Source organism: Pinus tabuliformis, chromosome 1_1 (genome assembly GCF_031772625.1).
Source record: "Pinus tabuliformis cultivar Carrire ecotype Pingquan chromosome 1_1, CPIR1, whole genome shotgun sequence".
NCBI lineage: Eukaryota > Viridiplantae > Streptophyta > Pinopsida > Pinales > Pinaceae > Pinus > Pinus tabuliformis.
Genome location: NC_142297.1, coordinates 845,626,936 through 845,646,323, shown reverse-complemented (window position 1 = coordinate 845,646,323; position 19,388 = coordinate 845,626,936). Strand labels below are relative to the sequence as shown.

At 38.3% G+C, this 19,388-nt stretch overlaps 1 protein-coding gene and 1 pseudogene across 2 annotated transcripts; one reads left to right on the top strand and one right to left on the bottom strand.

Moving 5' to 3' along the window:
- The first annotated feature begins 4,590 nt into the window (after positions 1-4,590).
- LOC149216898 (disease resistance protein RPV1-like) lies at positions 4,591-9,038 on the top strand. The gene is made up of 4 exons (XM_089391285.1): positions 4,591-5,781; positions 5,870-6,977; positions 7,100-7,381; positions 7,510-9,038. The coding sequence occupies exons 1-4, from the start codon at positions 5,252-5,254 to the stop codon at positions 8,953-8,955; spliced, it is 3,366 nt and encodes a 1,121-aa protein (XP_089247411.1). The 5' UTR covers positions 4,591-5,251; the 3' UTR covers positions 8,956-9,038.
- Positions 9,039-11,278: 2,240 nt separating this feature from the next.
- LOC149216897 (ABC transporter C family member 10-like) lies at positions 11,279-14,131 on the bottom strand (annotated as a pseudogene). Its single transcript, XR_016250108.1, has 6 exons — positions 13,363-14,131; positions 13,073-13,159; positions 12,290-12,895; positions 12,002-12,162; positions 11,604-11,898; positions 11,279-11,496 (listed from the first exon to the last, which is right to left on the bottom strand). The product of XR_016250108.1 is annotated as an ABC transporter C family member 10-like (transcript).
- Between the last annotated feature and the right edge of the window lie 5,257 nt (positions 14,132-19,388).

The following is a 19,388-nucleotide window of genomic DNA, read 5'->3' as shown; positions in this document are numbered from 1 at the left end:
CAACCAGATTCCTCCAATCTTGCTGGCAGATTGTGGAAAAAGACCTATACAAAATGGTTATCAAGTCCCAAGCTTGCCAGAAAATCGGAGGCAGCACGAACTCTGCTTTTCTTGCTCTCATTCCCAAAGAGAAAGGAGCCAACACGTTCAACAGGTTTCGTCCGATATCGCTATGTAACATCAGTTATAAACTGATTACTAAAGTTATTGCTAATAGGCTTAAGCTCATCCTCCCCAAAGTCATTCCGGAAAACCAAGGAGGATTCATTCAAGGGAGACAGATAGTGGACAACTACTTGCTGGTCCAAGAGGCAATCCACTCAAGTATGAGTCGCAAGGAAAAAGGTATGGTTGTCAAGCTTGATTTAGCAAATGCTTTTGATAGAGTCAAGCACAGTTTTCTGCTGAAAGTCTTACACAAATTTGGATTTGGGGAGAACTTTATAAATTGGATTCGGGCCTGCATTTCAGAGCCTTGGATCGCTCCTTTAGTAAACGGCAGAGCTGCTGACTTTTTCAAAGCCACGAGAGGGCTCAGGCAGGGGTGCCCACTCTCACCCCTTCTGTTTGTTCTTCAAGCCTCTGTCCTCAGCTTCTATTTAGACAAAAAAATGATGGATCAGGAAATTGCTGGGCTCTGTATAGCAAGAGGTGTTAAAAACATCAACCATGCCCTCTTTGCGGATGACACCTTGTTATTGGGAGCTGCCTTTGTGCTCATAGCCTCCAGTTTTAAAGGAGTCCTAGATGAGTTTTGTCTGATTTCGGGAAGCAGTTTAAACAATGGCAAATGCCATATCTATTGCTGGAACACCACTTCCAGCATGCTCAATTCCATTTCCAGAACCCTTGGTTTCACAGCCTCCTCAAACTGGACTTCCTTCAAGTATTTGGGCCTTCCTGTTTTTCTTAAAAGAGCCTTCAGCAGAGATTGGCTTCCCCAACTGGAGAAATTCAAGAACAAGCTGCTTGCCTGGGGCTTTTCCTGGCTCAACATTGCTGGTAAGTCTGTCCTCATTAAATCTGTGCTTAATAGTCTTCCCTTATTTCAGTTTTCTGTTCTTCTTGCTCCCTCCTAGATTCTCAGAAAAATGGAGGAGATTATTCGGAAATTTTTTTGGAAGGGGGGCAAGCAAAATGAGAAAAAGTTTTCGTTAGTCAGTTGGGATTCCATCTCCAAACCGCTCTTGGAAGGAGGCTTGAACTTCAAAAATCTTGGATACCAAAATATCGCCATGGGAGCTAAGCTCATTTGGAGAATTATTGCTCCTAACCCTGGCTGGGCTCATATAGCTCTTTGGAAAAAATATTTTAAGGGCAAGCGTTCCCGCTGTCTAGACCATCCTCTGCCGCTCCTGAACTCGCCCTTCCAGAAGCTCTGTTCAAAAGCCTGTCAGCTTATAAATACTCATGCCTTCTGGGTCCCTGGCAATGGAAAAAGGATCAACCTTTGGACAGACAGAATTATGAACAATGAGCCGCTAGGAGACTGTCCCTCTCTCCATGCGTTGCGCAGTTGGATGAACGATGCTGGATTGCATTCCCTGTGGGATATCTCAGCCTGGCAGGATTCACGCTGGGCTGGCTGGAAAATTGAAACGCCCCCAGATTTGGCTATAGAACGCGAGGAACTGCTCTCCAAGCTTCACGGATTGGCCCCAACGTGGATGCGAAGCAGGGATTCTAGAGGTTGGGGTGTGCACGCTGGTGGTTATTCCGTTGCTTAGGGATACACCAAGCTATGTGAGCGCCCCCATGTGGCCAGGAATCCAGAGCCTTGGAAAGGGATTTGGTACCACCCCTCTCTGCCTAAAATTGATTTTTTCAATTGGCTGTTATGCCACTCCAAAATCTTGACCGATGACAATCTGTAGAAGCGTGGCTTCCACGACCCTTCAAGGTGCAGACTTTGCAAGGTAAATCAGGAAAGCGTTTCTCATTTGGTGCTAGAATGTTCCTTCACTTTGCAGATCTGGTCCACGTTACTGAATACTTTGAGGCCAGCTTCGAGTTGCCTTCCTCCATTGCTGATTTTTTTGACAAATGGCTGCAAAGGTACCCTGGTCCTCCTCCAAAAAACAAAATTATCAGAGCTGCTTGGTTTATCCTCCCTAAAATTACCTGCTGGCAGATCTGGCTTGAGCGAAACAAAAGGATTTTCAGAAACTGTGAGCAAGACGTCAAGCTAGTGGCAGTTAAAATTAAATGTCAGTTAAAAGAGTGCCTGAGAGACCACAAAGATGATTTAAATCTCTCTCAGCAAGATAAAAATCGGGGCTCTTCACTCGATCTACAGTTCCAAAATTTGGGAAAGAGTATTTCCCCCCCAAAAGCTTGGCAAATAAGGGCTACAACAAACGAGCTCCAGGGATGGATTGCAAACCATCAGAGGCACTCTCTATTTTTTGATGGGGCTGCTAAGGACAATCCTGGAAGAGCTGGTGCTGGAGGAGTTATTTTTAACCCAGCTGGATCTAGGATTTACAGTTTCGCCTGGGGCTTGGGCATCGCTTCCAGCATCCAAGCGGAGGCTTTGTCTCTTTATCAAGGACTCAAGATGCTGAAAGTGCTAAACATCAGGGAGGTTAATGTTATTGGAGACTCTCAGGTTATTATTAATACTATGGTGACTCGTTCTAAGCCAAAGGACCTAAGGCTAGCAAGGCTGATTCACAGAATTTCAGACCTTGGTGATTCTTTCCAGAATTTAAAATTCTATCATGTGTTGAGAGCCAATAATAAAGAGGCAGACACTGAAGCTAACAAAGCAGCCCTTCTTACCGCTGGTGCTCTGCTCAGAGGCGGTCAGGAAATATGGGAACCAATCCCTTAATTTAGAACATTGTCATGTTTTATTGCTTTCTGTTAAATCAGTTTGTTTGGACCCACAAGCTTGGGAAAATCTCTGAAATTGATCACATAGTTGCCGCTAAGAAAAGATGTGAGCTAATCAGAAATGCCACAGTTTTGCAAGGCTACTCGACACTTATCGTTTTAGACTCACCCTTTGTAATCCGCTCTTTGGCATTAAGGCCAAGATTCTAATATATTCACTATTCGTTTCTGTAAAAAAAAAAAATTTTCCATTTCAGATTTTATAGATTTTTATTTTTCTTTTGTCTTTTGTTTATGTTTTTATAGATTAATTTATTATTTTAATATTCAATTGATTCTTTTATTTTGTGTAAATGGTTCTTTGATTAGGCTTTTTTCTATTATAGATTTTCATTTTTCTTTTGTCTTATGTTTTATTAGATTAATTTATTATTTTGATATTCAATTGATTCTTTTATTTCGTGTAAATGGTTCTCCGATTAAACTTTTTTTTTATATTTATTGTAGGATTTTTATTTATTTTATTTTTTATATATAATTAATTTTTATGTGTTATGGTTGATTGCTTTTTAAATTATATATATATATATATAATTATAATTTAATTATTTATTTTTAGATTTCATTGAGTAGTTTATCGTGGGGATATTTTCATTTTTATTAGATTTCTATTTATTCATAGATTTAGTTATTTATTAATAATTTTTTAAAAACATACTATTTTTATTATTATTTTTTATTTCTGTTTTATGTTTAAATGTTTATTTTAATTTTTATTAATTTGATAGTTAGTTTCTTTGAACTTTTATTTTATTTGATTTTTTTATTTTTTCATTGGAATTAGCTAGAACATCTCAGCATATTTATTGGTTAGGTCAAGTCTTCTATTTATGTTTTGATGATTACAGAATTTTGATGATTAACTGTAATAGAGAATTACAAACATTAACGCCAAAAATTATTTAGAAAAAAATTCTTTTAATTAGTATGAATCATAAAAATCTGAATTCTGAAATTATATAACAGAGTACTTAATATGATTTTTTTTTGTTGGGTTAAATTGACTGCCAAAAATATCAATTGAGCTGGTCTATAATCCTAATACATAATTAAGTTGATTTTTTTTATTGGCTTCACACAGAAAAATGCTAATTGCGCTGAGCTATAAACTTATCTTGAAATTTTAAAATATGAATTGATACTTATCTTGAAATTTTAAAATAACATGTGAATTGATTGGTGAAGAGACCCGGCAAAGCAGAGACAAACTACTTTTCAATAAATAATACAAGGTTACGAAAGACGAGGAAAAAATACATGAATCAATAAATATTATATATGGGAGTTGTCTATAATGCGATTTTTTGGAGATTTCGGTGACGGAATCTGGCGGAAGAAATTGAGGTTAAATCTTGATTTGTTGCAGTTAAAATGGTTTTTTAACTGCATATTTGGATTCAGCACCCTCGAAAACCCCTAGGACGCTTTCATTGTGCAGAAACTAGCTATCAAACTTGCGATTCCAATAAATTACTGCCGGATTTCGACCGGAAAAACCCGCCAGAAAAGCTTTCAAAAAGTCACGTTATAGACCAGTAAATATATGAATTATTAAAAAATTTAATAATCATAATTTATTGGTTAAAAATAAAGTAAGGCAAAATAAACTAATAAAAAAGCGATTTCACCTAGAATCGTGTCGTCCAAGTTTGGTTCCAAAATATTCCAACCAAATTCCACCGCTCTGTGAAGTGTCTTTCGCCTTTTGGTTTTACTGACGCGTGAGCGCATATCGTCCTTCACAGGGTGAGAACCAGTCCATATTTTCTCGTTGCGCACATGGGAAAGGTGAAGGTCCAATTGCCAGAGTGTTAGGTAGGAAAATTTGGTGTCAAATTGTTATGTAGGAAAATTTGGTGTCAAATTGTATACCGAAGATATGATCTAATAGTTAGTGGAAAAGTTTGATGGTACAGTCCCAATCCAAGCCATGAGTTGCAATCGAAATTCCAAACACTCCCGTCAAGTGCCCCACATTTTGTCGGCTTCGGCTTTTTGCCGACGGGTTAGTGGGTCTTTGTCCTTTACATGTGCGAGTAACAGTCCATATTTTCTCATTGTGGACAGGTAAAAGGTAAAGGTCCAGCTGAGGAGGGCCTACCAGGTGTAAGTCTTTATCATTTTCGTGGGTGCTGTCAAATGTAAACCATATACACTTCACCCAGCGATTAGTGAAACCGCGTTGAAGCATGACTCGGAGACCACTGGAAGTATAGATCGCTGAAATTATTCTCCATTGCAATTATTCTCAGAAATTTTGCTCTTATCAGACTCAAAGCTATTTCCCTCCCTCTTTACCTGCTTCCCTAAAATCAACACCATTTTCATCACTTCTATTTATATTTTCCAATCGTCAATGGCTGAATCCTCCGCCTCTGCGTGCGCCTCCACCGCTGTTAATTCCAAATACGATGTGTTTATCAACCATCGTGGTTTGGATGTAAAGAAGACCTTGGCCAGCCATCTCTACCGGCGGCTTCTTTCATGTGGATTGAGAGTGTTTCTGGATCAGCCTGAGTTGCAACGGGGAGACTATTTGACTCCTCAGATTCAGGACGCTATTCAATCGGCCTCCGTACATGTGGCTATTTTCTCTGCTAGATATGCCGACTCAACGTGGTGTCTAAATGAGCTCGTCCAAATGTTGGACACAAAGAAGGTCATAATTCCAGTGTTCGTCCATGTGGAGCCTAGTGAGCTTCGGTGGACGCGGTCCAAAAAGGGTAAATATGCTGAAGCCCTGGATAAACTTGAACAGGAAACTGATGAAGACCCTCAAACTCATGAAAAGAAGTTGCGGTACAACTCCAGCCAGATTGAAAATTGGAGACAAGCTCTTTCTAATGTTGCAGGAATCAGCGGTTTTGAGCTCAAAAGTTGTAACGGGTGAGACCTCAATTTTTTTCATGTTACATGTTATGTGCATAGACTTCTCTTTTTGATTAGTTCTATTTATTTTCTTGTGAATAACCAGAGATGAGGGGGAGCTGGTAGATAAGGTGGTTGAACTTGTGTTAAAAAAGGTGAAAAAAGCACCATTAGACGTTGCTCAATTTCCAACAGGTTTGGATGACAAGGTAAACCATTTAGAAAATACTGTCATGATGCAGCTACAGCAGAGCAGGAAACCTCAGATCTTGGGGATCGTGGGGTTAGGTGGTATAGGAAAAACCACGTTGGCAAAGGAAATTTTCAATAGGAAAAATTCAAATTATAGTATATCCTGTTTTGTATCTGAAGTTAGAGATAATGCAGGGAAAGGTTCTTTATTATCGTTGCAAAGAAAGCTTCTTCGGAACCTGAATGTACCAGATATGGCCATACAAATGATTGATAGCGTTGACGAAGGTAAAGCTATGCTCAAGATGCATCTGGCATCTGTTAAAGCTTTAGTAGTCTTAGATGATGTAGATGACGTGGCTCAGATGGATGCTCTTTTGCCGGTTCAAACCGTTCTCCCCTCCGATTCCATGATATTGATTACATCTCGGAACAGAGATGTTCTTATTAGCTCAAAAATCGAAGAGTCTTGCATACATAACCTAACGGGGCTTGATACACAATATTCCCGGGAGCTCTTCTGCTTCCATGCCTTCAACCAACCAGATCCACTCCCAGAATTTGAATCCCTGGTAGAGAAATTCTTACAAGCTTGTAACGGATTGCCATTATCTTTGAAAGTAATCGGGGCACTTCTTTATGGAAAAACACTATGTAACTGGGAAGACGAGTTGAGGAGTCTACAAAATATACTTCCCACTGAAATACAACAGACACTTGCAAGAAGTTATCTCTCACTGAATAGAGAAGAACAAAGTATATTCTTAGACATTGCATGTTTTTTCAGAGGAGAAAACAAGGACAGGGCTATAAAAGTATGGGACGGATCAGGGTGGCAAGGTAGGCGGGGGTTTGAAAATCTAAGGGATAGGTGTCTTGTTGAAGTGGACAGTAAAAATAATATACAAATGCATGATCACCTTAGAGATATAGGGAGAAATATTGCTAAGGATCCAGAATTGCCGTGTCGTCTTTGGCGTTTTACAGACGACACCATCGATGATTTGTTGCAGCGACCATGTGTAAGTGCTAAACCATCAATCTGATTAATTCTTCAACCATTTTTTATTTTTATTTTTTTAAACCTTCCAATTATCTTATAAGAAAGAATGGCTAATAATTATGATGTTTCAAGATTGAACAGGGAAGAGCCGTGCGGGGAATTAGAGTGGGTCTCCGTGCCTACCATGATATCGATGTCGATGATGCATTGGGTGATATTCGCATGAAGCGGTTGCAAATTCTTGATACCGAAGGTGCACTCGTGGAACGCATTTTGGCAAAGGTGCACTCTCCAAATCTCAAATGGCTGCGCTGGGACAACTGTCCTCACTCTTCCCTGCCTTCCTCGATTACAATGACGAATTTAAGGGTCCTACAAGTGGAAGGGAGGAAATTAGAAACATTGTGGGAAAATGAATCGCAGGTAAATTAGGATTTGTTGAAGTAATTATTGCGTTTATTAGCTATTGATATTGCAGCAGAGGTTCTCAAATTTGTTATGATGGTTACTTTTGATGAGCATGATACCATTTATGTTTGAACATTTTGCAGGTACCTTTACAGTTGCGGGATTTGGAGATTGAGGCTCCCCTTTCAAGCATTCCAAAATCTATTGGGCAGCTGAAGCACCTAGAACGGATGTTAGTGGGTCGTATTGTCGGAGAAAGCTACGCAAGGCCTCGCATAACAGAATTGCCAGAAGAATTTTGTCTTCTACAGTCATTAAAGGTGCTGGGGTTAACCAGATGCAAAGAAATAAGGTCACTGCCGAAGTGCTTTGGTAATTTAACCAACCTCCAACACATCCAGCTGGATCACTGCAGCGTTTTGGAGAGGCTGCCAGAATCTTTTGGTAATTTGACCAAGCTCCATCACATAAATATGTCTATGTGCTACGCATTGGAGAGGCTGCCAGAATCTTTTGGTAATTTGACCAACCTCCACCACATAAATCTGTTTGGGTGCCGGGCTTTGGAGAAGCTGCCAGACTCCTTTTGTAAATTAATTAATCTCCAATATCTTGACTTGAGTTTCTGCACTAATTTAGCTATGTCAAGCGAAACACTAGGAAATATAAACACGATTGAGTATATAAATCTCAACGGTTGTGAGAAAATTGAAATACTCCCTCGGCAGCTGGTATATCAGAGGTCGCTTGAACAGTTACATTTTAGTGATACAAATGTAAAAGAAGTGCCAAGTGCAATTGGAGAGCTAAGCTGTTTGGAAGTTGTGGAAGTAGGAGGAGGGCCTTTGCTGGACAGGCTGCCAGCTTCGCTCGGTTACTTAAGGAACTTAAAGAAATTGGGAATATGGGATTGTACGGCATTGAAATGTTTGCCCGCTTCACTTGGTCTGTTGACTCAGCTGACGGAGCTATCTGTATGTTATTGCCCGTTGATCAGCGAACTACCGTTTATGGAGGTGAAAGGAGAAAGAGAAAAACTGAATGATATGGATTATAGCATTGACATGTGCACATTTCCAAGGCTCAAAATATTAGATCTCCAAGTATTAGGGATATCAGAGATATCAGTACCAGAAGGTGTTTGCTGCAGCCTTGAAAATATTAAAATCTATCATTGTATTAATTTGATAGAGATTGGAACATTGCCCAATACACTTAGAAGTTTATCTTGCTCAGATTGTTATAATTTGAGGAAAATAGATGGGCTTTATGGTCTTAAGAAACTTGAATGTCTGCGTCTTGCTCATTCCAGGGAATTGCAGGAGTTGCCACATATGGGGACATTGGTATCTTTGACGCGTATCATAATTGTAGATTACGCGAAGTTGAAGAGCTTATGGGGATTGGGGGAACTGGCAAAGCTTCGAGAATTCAGGGTTTATAACTGTCAAGAGTTAGAAGAACTGGAAGGCCTCCAAGATTGTCTGCCGCTGCAAGTAAATGTGAGAAAATGTCCGAAGCTGCCTCCAAGATTGTCTGTCGCTGCAAGTAAATGTGAGAAAATGTCCGAAGCTGTGTTGTTTAGTTAATGAATGATTCTTCCGACAAACTCGTCTCCACTTCCCACATGAAAGGGCTTACTAGTGTTGTGATTGTGATTGTTATATAGTATGTTAATAGGTGTGTTTGTTTCTGAATTAAGCTATTTAATTATTTTAGAGTTTAAAAAGTGTTTATTAGTAATGTGATTGCTATATAGCATGTCAAGGTGTGTTTGTTTGTTTTTTTTTATATTTATTGTTAATTTATTATGCATTCTTTAAAATATTACTAGCAATTGTTTCAAATTATTTTTTTTAGATGTTTTGTTTATATCTATATTACAAGGAACACATTGAATGTCTTATTTCATTTCTATCCTTACTAATATCCTTTCCGTGTTTTTTCTTGATCAATTTTGATGAAATATTCCATTAACCTTTGGTCAAATTCCTCACCTACATATTAGTGTACATCCCGGTAAGTTCAAAGCTCGAAAGCCAACCAAAAAAGTCAATGATAACCACCGTGCACGTATTCAAATTCTTAATGCAAAACTGCCAGACAGAGTTCAGACAAATTACCTCCAAGATGGGTATCACCGTTTGTAGCCGACACCTCAAAAACTCCGTTGTCAATAGTCAGAACGCTGACATCAAACGTGCCATTGCCAAGATAAAAAACAACAATATTTTTCTCTCTACCCTTCTTGTCCAAGCCATAAGCTATTGCTGCAGCTGTGAGTTCGTTGATAATACGAGTTACATTCAAGCCAGCAATTGCATTAATACAGACAAATCCCCTAATTACATCTGTCCCTATTTCTAGAAGCTATTTCCACCTAATCGTAACAAATTTGCTACATCTGTCCCTTAAGGACACCCTGGCATGACTTTCTAACTAACCAGGTTCAGTAAATCAAAATATCAGAAAGAGAAGAGGACTTCTGCTCTAAGTGGAGGAAAAAATATCTAATATGATGCTCGTTCATAAAAAATACAGGTTACAATAACGATGAGCCAATTGTAAATACCTGGCTTTACAACGAGATCTTATCTGACAAGAAAATACATCAATTTAGCGACCATCAACGTAAGGTCACTAATGGTACAATTAGCCCATCATGTAAGGATTAAAGCATCGAGCGAAGATCTTATGGTCTAGGAAGAGAGATCGAAAGGTTATTCATGATTGGTTGTTGCATGAAGAAGAGCATTTGATGTGTGGGACCAATACTCTGTCACCAGCCCCCTGAATAACGATCCTTCTCTCTCCATCAGTTTCAGTGGATGATCACAATCCACCATCTCACCTGCATGAATTCAAGATCGTAATAGTTCAAATTAGATACAGGTGAATAGATCTACTTTCAGTACCGTCCATTTCCTCGAGTACAACAAATTCAGATGAAACCAATCCATGCATACAACACAAAGATAAGATAGAATGATAGGCCCTTACCATCACTGATGGCAACAACCATGTCACTGTCTATAACAGTAGGTATCCTGTGTGCAACAGTAATTACAGTGCAACCTGTAAATTACTTCCTAATTATTGTTTGGAGAATGGCATCTGTAGCATTGTCTATTGATGCTGTTGCTTCATCTAGAACACGGATTCGACTTTTCCTTAGCAATGCACGTCCCAAACAAAACAATTGTCTTTGCCCAACACTCCAATTCTCTCCATCACTCCCCACTGCATTTTATTGATCTTTTAGGGCCACAAAAAACTTCCAAATCTAACAGCCAAATTCATGGCCATGTCAAAGAATTTTATTGCATTCAAAAATATATATTTACTACAAAAATCACCTGGTGCATCTAAGCCATCCACCTTCCCCCTTACAATGTCTCCAAGTTGACACTTGTTCAGAACCTTAATCAAAGCAGAAAATAAATTCATGGCATTATTTATTTTTTCATTCTACATATGATAAACTCAGTTAGAGATTATGTTGAATAGAATTTACATACTTCCCAAATTGTTAACTCTGAGTGCTCAGATAATGGATCTAGGTTGAAGCGAATAGTTCCATGAAAAAGAGTTGGCTCTTGAGGAATAATTCCAAGGCGTGACCGCAAATCATGAAGCCCAGTAGAGGTAATATCCAAACCATCTATAAGGATTCTACCCCCTCCAGGTTCAACTAATCGAAAAATAGCTCTAATGAGAGTGGTTTTCCCACTTCCCATTCGGCCAACAATCCCAATCTTTTGCCCTCCTTCAAATGTACATGTAATGCCCCGTAAAACAAGGGGACTGTTGGATCTATATCTAATCTGCACACGTATCATATATTTGATTGAAAACATCATTAACCATTCAAATTTATAATTTGAACACAGTCATCTTTTTAGAAAACACAACTCAGGTACCTTCATGTAGCTCCACCTTCCCATGCGAAGGCCAATTATCTGGTGGTCTGTGATCTTCTATAACGGCTGGTGCCTCAGTAGGAATGTGCATATACTGTTTGATGCGTTCTACAGAAACAATGTAGTTTGCAAGTGTACATTGGTTTTGAATACTTTTAACCAACGATATGTTCAATGATAGACCATAAGATAGGGCCATCCCAACGAAACCTGCACCAGTTCAATTTGTTAGGCATGATTAACTTATATATAAAAGTGTCCAGTAACAGCAGAAATCTCCCACAGTTGACATTTAGTTTCATTGTTCAACTTCATACCAGGATTGAAGCTGCCCTTTGGGAGTAGAACCATAGCAAGAGCAGAGGAGCAAATAACAGTTGCATTTAACATCTCTAGACGCTGGATCAACCATTCATTTGCTGAGAAACCGTAGAAAAAGGGGCTCGAATTTTTGTCAATAAGGTCTAAGTTCTTCTTGAAGAACTGATCCTCAACCCTGAAAGCCCTAATGGTCATTGTTCCTGCTATGGACTCGCCAAAATGATTTGCAATAGGTGATTTCGTTGTACCATTCAGTCTCATCAATTCTTTAGCAGAAGCAAAATAGTATTTCTGATTAAATTGAACAAACAAAAAATCAGTTATAATTTCTCTCACAATATTGGCAGTCAAGTAAAGAGTCTTCTCAAGAAACTTGTGTGAATTAGCGGTTTACCTGGAGTCGAAAGGCCAAATAAATCAATGGAATGGCTGTAAACAAAACTTGCCATGTCACAACAGCCACAACTCCAAGACTGCTGTAAGCATGGTAGATGACATGCACATGACAAAGCTGAAAGGAATGTCTACGTCAAGAATGCTGAAATCTGAAGAAACCTGGAAAAGGAGGTCGACAAGATAAATGTCAGTAGCTTTCTACCCTCATGTATGTTAAATTTCACTTTTTGTCAAAGACTTAATTACGTAAAGAATGAAGCCTATCGTAATTACGTAAACGACTTACTCTGCTGAGAACTCTTCCCGATGGAGTTGCATCAAAGAATGCCATCGGTGCTCGGAATAAAGAAGTCAGAAGCTCAGAAAAGAAGGATTTTGATGCCTTAAGCCCCAAAAGAACGGTGAAAAGTGACCGAAGGAATAAGAAAAATATAGATGTGAACCGAATGGCTGAGTACACTATTATTAACCTTAATACACCGATTTGAGGACTTTGCAACTTAGCAGCCATCCAAGTATTTCCTAAAATCTGCCCAATCAAAAATATAAGATGACCAAGACCAGCACATACACAATATAAGAAACCTTTATTCTGTTTCAAATAGTCAATGTATGGCTTCAGACCGGTGTCCCCAACTTCCTTCTCTTCCCTTTTAACTAGCTGATCCCCGTTAGAAGCTATATTTGAAATCAGTTTTTCTGTCTGTGACTTGCTGCTTTGAATATCTCTCTCTTCCTTGACAGGTTCATCTTTTGTGGATGGCTTTGTCGCTGCTGATTCATTGGAACCAACAGTGTTCTTGTTTGCATTCACAAGGTCCCTAAATGCCTCACTTGAGACTAACAGTTCCTGATATTGCCCGGCTTGATGAATCTCACCGTCCAACATCAGCTGCAAAAGAGAGAAACTTCAGTGTAGAAATTAAAAAAAGTCAAAACTATTAGCATTAAATTATATGTCAAAGTTGCAGAAAATATTTTAATGTGCCATCCATCAGAAAACTTTGCCAAAAGGATGTTTACAAGCAAGCAAACAGCTTCCACATGACTAGGATAACTGTTTACTAACCATAATAGCATCAAATGCCGGGAGAAAATCAACTTGGTGTGTTACAAGAATTACTGTCTTTTTTGACAGTGCTCCCATTATATATTCCTACACATCAAAATATGTCTATTAGGAAGCTAAGAAAAACGAAAAGCATTGCTATAGAAAGCTGCAACACACAAAATTAGCACCAGCTACATAATAATTTCAAAACCTTTTATATCAAAAGGAAATGACCATATTAACCTTAAACAAGCTAGTAGCAGTATGAGCATCAACAGCACTGAAAGGATCATCCAAAAGATAAATACCAGAATCTTGATATAAAGCACGGGCAAGCTGTATCCGCTGTTTCTGGCCACCACTGAGATTGACAGCTCTTTCTCCTATTTCAGTCAGATCACCAAAGGAAAGATTCTGGAGATCTTTGTACAGCGAAGACTTTAAGATAACCTCCTGATATTTCTGCTCCTCCTTGGGGCGTCCGAATAATATGTTGTCTCGTACCGTTCCTGTTTGAATCCATGCAGTCTGAGAAACATATGCGAGGGTGCCACAGACTTGCAACTGCAGAGGCAGGGCTGAGTACAATGAGAAAAAAATACACCAATTTAAATGGTTGATAATATTAGGTTAAACTCGGCAATTGCAACGAGCTCCTCGCTGAGCCACTTCCGATTCGAAGGCGGCGTAAGCAAGCTGGCATACTGTTGGAGATCCCTGGTATCCTTGTGCATACTCTTGGCAGCCTTCTTCCTGGCCAGTGCAAATACGACAGCATCCATACCATCCTCATTCATATAAACCTCGATATTGACCTCATCCTTACAAGGCACTCTATAATTATACATCCTCTAGATCAGAGCAGGTCATCCTTACAAGGCACTATAGAATTATACATCCTCTAGATCAGAGCAGGTCATCCTTACAAGGCACTTTAGAATTATACATCCTCTAGATCAGATCATGCCTGCTCTGAACCTCCATGGTCGCCAACAAGCCCTGGCAATATCGGCACCCGCTGGCATAAAACTTGAAGACATTCCTTCCTTCTTTCAGCAGCAGGGGAGTATCGTTTCCGTCCTTGGTACCTAATAGACTAAAAATTTTCTCAAAGATCTCGTCCTTCGTTGCAAATTGCGCCGCCCAGGCTAGGGTGATCTGCTCATTTTGCCGTTGGCCTACGAAGTAATTGACGGCAAAGGCGATCAGGAAAGTGACGCAGAAAAACTCTATGTAGTAAGACTGAGGGCCTGCGAGGATCAGAGTTTTTGCATAACAGGGCCAGGTTCAATGCACCACAGAACTCGGAGGTGAAAAGAAGGCAACTCAACCGATATTTGGAAAACACAGTCAAAGTGCAGTGCATGTTTGCCAGATAACACTTCAAATCAACGGTTGAAAGTGTCTCACTTGATCGAACGGAGTAGGGTAAAAGTGTTGACAATTGTTGATGCATAGGAAGGCCTATGGGCCTAACTAGCAATTGTCCCAAAAGGTACAAAGAGAGGCCAATAGGATTATTAAATTGGAATTGTTGAATTTTTCTAGGAGAGTTAATTGGTTTGTGGAAAACCTTGTTTTCTTGGACTGGATCATTGTGCAGTTACTTTTCTTTAGATGTTTTGTTTATATCTATATTACAAATAACAGATTGAATGTCTTATTTCATTTTAGATTAAGTTAATTACCCAAAATTAAGAGGTTAAGTTAATTACCCAAAAGCATATACGAAGCTTGCTAGTGACCAAGGCAATAACCACCATGACTATCCCCTACCAATATATTCATTGAAATCCATAATTCTATATTGCATTTAGAAAGTCAAAACATAATATTAGAAAACCTGTTGATATATTGCTATTAAAAAGTTAATTCCATTAGACACCATGATATTATTATTATATTTTATAAAGAATAATATACATATATAGAATGATACTACATTGAAAACCATAATTGTATATTGCAATTAGAAAGTCAAAATATAATATTCGAAACCATGCTAAATATGACATTACAAATGAAACCTACTAGAAACAAAATGATGTAAACTATGGAGTAAGCATTTCATACCAATCCATGATGCAGAAACAACAGAGCCAGCGATGACAATATCGGTCTTCATAGCTACTCTGTAACTGGGAACCGCTTTGTCCTTCAACACCTTTATACCTCGCCTGACAAGTTCCGCCATAAGGCCACCCTTCTTACTCAATGCTATAGCAGAGACTCTTCCTCCATAGCTCAAAATTTCAGCTGCAAGTTCCATCATGGCAAGGGGAGCACCAGTCATGGACAGTTCATGAAGTACCACAATGAATGACCTTCCTCTCACAGCATGCGCAAATAAGCCTTTTCTGTTGCATGTACCGTACCTTTTTTTAGAATTCCATCCCAAAACTTTGTCTTCAATTTTATCAAAAGGTCCAACCAGGAGACCAAAGGAAGTATTTCTTGTGACTCTAGCATTTGTGCCTCCTGTTTCAATTATGGTATTCTTCGACACTGTATTATTTCCTTTGACCATCATTCCACCTTTGCTACCTATCCCAACATTTTCGTGGGAAGTATGATTTGGAAGGGATTCTGCAATATGTCTTAAACTGTCCTGATCTGCTGATGAATTAGATGAATTATAACTGCTCCCTGAAATTTTCACTCCAACGGTCTTTTGAAAGGCTTCGTTGCTCTTTTTCTGCATTTGACTTTCTACTTTATCGTGTATGACTCCCGGATTACCCTTCCAAAACCATTTTTCCAAACTTACTGGATAATTACGTTCTAGTCTGGGCTTTTTAATTGTAGAAATCACTTCACCATCTGTATTTCTTCTTTCCGTGTTTTCTGAACGGCTGGAATTAAACCTCAATGACTGCACATTATGAGGTTCCGTTTTCTTTACTCCATCGAAAACGGCGTGATCTTTAACCAAAAGATGGCTTCCCAAATCCTGATCAGCATCAACTTGAGACTCAAATCCGCTAAACCCTTCTCTATCTCCACTGTGAGCCCATTTCGATTGAATATGAAACCCCAGGTAGCTCCATAACCCAATTATGACCAACCACGGTAGCAGGCGCCGACCTCGAATCCACTGAAGAGGACTTGCATAAAACCTCACATCTTTTCTTGGAGTCCTGCTGGATTGAGACTTCCGAAAAGAAGGAGAACTACGAGGAGTCAACTTGCCTGACTGCGTGGCCTTCAAACTACCACTGACCCACAAGGAAGGAGGCCGTACTACATTTCCGAGTAAATCACTTCGATTTTTTTCCTCCATAACTACTATCGACTTATACTGAGATAAATGAAGATCCTTATGAAGAGTTGCTATCTGCTAATACTAAACGAAAACATTGTGTTCTCTTCAAGAAAAAATTTAGCTTCTAAAGGAAACCTCTGAATCTTTTATATATTATTTTGTTTAGCTATCCTCCACTCCATGTGCGTGCCGTCTCTTCATAAATTTTTACGTAAATGGATAAATAAACTGGCCTGAGAGATCGACATTGGCATTGTCAAATATTGGCTAATTCTGCTAGATTCAATTTCACATCCTTGAAAAATTATCTCAGTAGCAAAATGCCCATTCTATCTTTCAAAAAAAATGCCTTCAAATGCTTATATTTCAGACCAAGCTATGTGTTCGTTCTGCTCAAATACAAGTTCCAGGCCACTCCTTTTATTCAAACCCAACTATTCGAGTATTCTGCTTAAATGCAAGTTGCAGATAGATCTTTTCTCAAAATTTTGAATCAAAACTTTGGCTCAAAATAAAGAACAACTGAAAGATCACTTCGAAATCCAACATACAGACTGATTCTTGAACAACAGACGGAATACTTCAAAATGCAAAACCACAGACTGATTCTTTAAATTTCTGGTTCCATCGGCAAATTCCAGAGCCGTTACTTCCATCTTTTGGTGAAAAAGGCATAATCAAGTCCGTCTGAGAATGCCAGCTCAAAGCTAGGCCTTCAGAAAGAAAATCCTGGTTCTAGTATATAAGACAAATTTGACAGCCGAAGCTACAACTATTTCCAACCGGTTAACAGATCGATTCCGTTACACAACAAAATGTCTCTTGACAGTACAAACAAAATAATAAACAACATTTTCGAACCAAGAGCTCAGAAGAATCCTCTTCTCCACCAGTCATATTTAAAAAATCCACAACCGTACTAAAGAAAAATTTGCTGCTCTTATTGAACGAAATTATTCCGCAACTGCAAAAATAGGAATAACAGAGCGGAATGCAAATATAATAATATAGTTGAACACAATAGACTTACATGTAGAATCCTACGTACACTGGCCTTTCCCTGCTTCTCAGCCATGCAAAAAATAAGCCAAGACCCTTCCATGCTTTGTGCGAATTGATCTCCCAATAAATCAATCGCACCGCTGCTTTTACAAGCCAAGAAGCGGAATCGCAGCAGGCCAGTGCTTGCCAAAAGCTAGGGAAGATGGAACCAAAAGCTAGGGAAGATGGAAAAAGCAGTGAAAGTATCTTGCCATGCCAAGAAGGCAACTCAACCTATATTGGAAAAAGCAGTCACACTTCAAATCAACCGTTGAAAGTGTCACACTTGATGCAACAGAGGAGGGTAAAAGTGTTGACAATTGTTGATGCATAGGAAAAGCCTATCAGCCTAAATATATAAAGTTTGTATATTAATTTTTTTTATAATTCATCCTAATTATTTAAAATAAAGTTGTAATATATTTAATTTTCATTTTTTTATATTTTGAAAATATAAAATACACTAGCAATTGTCCCAAAAGGTACAAAGAGAGGCAAATAGGATTATTAAATTGGAATTGTTGAATTTTTCTAGAAGAGATGTTGGTTCAAGCCTAACGAATGAGCAATTTGAGCTGGCTAAAGTCTTTTTAATTGTTTTTTATTATGGTAAATTTATATTGATAATTCATTGGTTTTACTTTCAAAAGCTTGAAGGAATTTGAAGAGCAGGTATAGAATTGCTTTGTGGGATTTGATCCCAAAATCATTGATTTGTAAATACATACTCAATGAAATGTTAATTGGTTGAAACCCTGCACAAATGTTTGATATAAGCAAATAAGCTGAAAATGTTGAAAGGCTTAGACCTGCTTTGGACAAGAATAATCCTTACTCCACTCCAAATAAGAGTTGCAGTATACGGATTAGGATACTATGCAGGAAAGCATGCCTTATGAACAGAAACGACAAAAGATAACAGTGTTTTAATTGCCATATGCAAGGCCTTCACAGATTGCCCTATGACAGCATAAAAGGATCTAACAATATAAAACATGCATCCATAACAACAAAGGTAAAAGAGCAGCAAATATGCATTCATCCAAAAAATTGCAGCAGGGAAATAGCCAAATAGTATACATCTTCTTCCATTAATCATAGAATTTGATAAGAGTGTGGTGACATTTAAATGGGGGTTATAGTGGTGGGTATTGCTAAATTTTGTCACCACACTATTAGTATTGCTAATTGCAATGTGGGTTATAATTCCGAAATCACACTATTAGTATTGCGAATTGCAACGGGTTATATTTCCGAAATTATTGTATAATAGATTTTAAAAAATCAATAATAATAAAAATCAAGAATATATTATTTTTATGTTTTATTTAAAAAAATTACGAAAAAAACTAAATAGAATGAAATTGATATCTGATTTAAAAACTCTAAAATGTCCGGACACTCGCTATGGAGATGACTCGCTGTTAATTAAACTCACATCGTGATAGTGATTCATTCGAAATTCAAGAGAGTGTTGAGCTTGGCTTGTGCCGGCAACGCCATCCTCGGCTTCTTGACGCCAATTTCGCCTAATTTCTTGGTTTATTTGATACTCTGTCTATTCTCTGACGGCATATTTGAAACGAGCGCGATGCCCATCTTCTTGATGCTCGTCGAGATTCTCGGTTCGAATCCAATGAAAAACCGGGAGCGGGAGTGAGCCGGGAAGTTGTGAGTGGCATGAAGCTAGCGTGTAGTCTGGTGGGACCTTTTTATACTTTAAAAATTTACAACAATAATAAAACTAAACTGACATATTATTTCGTTTACATTAGAAACACCTCATAAAAGAATTACATAATAAACTGTGACATTAAACTCATCTCGATTCATAGTGATATTTACCAAATCAATATAAAACCACAATTGCCACAAACTTTTTGTTTTTAGTAATGAACACTTGTGATTAATGTTTATTTAAACAATGTATAAATATATTCTATTTACTTATCATAAAAGAGTTAATTACATAAATTAGTTATTTTTAAAATTATTATAACTTTACTTATCATAAAAGAATTAATTACATAT

What these genes read in the sequence shown, in the direction of transcription:
- LOC149216898 (XM_089391285.1), top strand. Translation starts at nt 5,252, where the DNA reads ATGGCTGAATCCTCCGCCTCTGCGTGCGCCTCCACCGCTGTTAATTCC. An exon ending in GAGCTCAAAAGTTGTAACGG is followed by an intron (nt 5,782 to 5,869) that starts GTGAGACCTCAA and finishes GTGAATAACCAG; the next exon opens with AGATGAGGGGGAGCTGGTAG. An exon ending in ATTTGTTGCAGCGACCATGT is followed by an intron (nt 6,978 to 7,099) that starts GTAAGTGCTAAA and finishes AAGATTGAACAG; the next exon opens with GGAAGAGCCGTGCGGGGAAT.